Raw genomic sequence first — 744 nt, forward strand, 5'->3', positions numbered from 1 at the left:
CACCCTCCCCCCCCCACGGGAGCACGGGGCCATGAAGGTGGGAGCTTCAGAGACGCTGGCACAACAGGGGCACTCAAAAGGGGAGCGGGGCTCACAAGGGCTTGCCCTCCAAGCTGATGACGGCACTGCCGCCCAGTTTCTCCGCCAGGGTGCAACGGTCCTTCACTTCCTCGTAGCAGTTTGCCTGCACCTCGTGTTTGATCCCTGTAAGCTTCTTCTTGATGGCATCCTTAGAACTGGCGTAGATCATCTTGCTCTTCAAAGGGGCGCACTCGGGCGCCCAGAAGATGAAGACCAGGTCTTCCTTTTTGCTCTCCTTGGTTTCGTAGGTGGCGTCGTAGAGGGCGTAGCGGCAGTCGCGGTCCGGCAGCATCTTCACAAAGTGCAGGTAAGGGTCATCGATGGTGTCGCCGACGTCCCCGACCAGGATCTCCTTGCCCTCCTCCAGGATGATGTTCTTCTTGTCCTCGCTCAGGCAGAAGAGGACGGCCTTCTTGCGTTTCTTCACCTCCTCCGGGGTGGAGGCCTTGCGCACCTTCATGTCGTTGAAGACCTTGATGACTCCATCGGAGACGGCGACGCCTGAGGCCATGGCGCGGGGCGGGCGGGCGAGAGGGGCGGCGGCGGCGGCGACGGAGGAGGAGAAGCGGCGGCGGCGGTGCTCTGGGCGCTCCGGGCTGGGGCGGCGGCGGCGGCGGCTCCCTCGTCTCTCAGCTCCGCGGCGGCTCCGACTGACTCTGCGCG

At 64.2% G+C, this 744-nt stretch overlaps 1 protein-coding gene across 1 annotated transcript; it reads right to left on the reverse strand.

Moving 5' to 3' along the window:
* Positions 1-91: 91 nt before the first annotated feature.
* LOC117799531 (cofilin-1-like) lies at positions 92-592 on the reverse strand. Its single transcript, XM_034652018.1, has one exon. The coding sequence runs from the start codon at positions 590-592 to the stop codon at positions 92-94; it is 501 nt and encodes a 166-aa protein (XP_034507909.1).
* Between the last annotated feature and the right edge of the window lie 152 nt (positions 593-744).

This window comes from Ailuropoda melanoleuca, unplaced genomic scaffold (genome assembly GCF_002007445.2).
Source record: "Ailuropoda melanoleuca isolate Jingjing unplaced genomic scaffold, ASM200744v2 unplaced-scaffold51930, whole genome shotgun sequence".
NCBI lineage: Eukaryota > Metazoa > Chordata > Mammalia > Carnivora > Ursidae > Ailuropoda > Ailuropoda melanoleuca.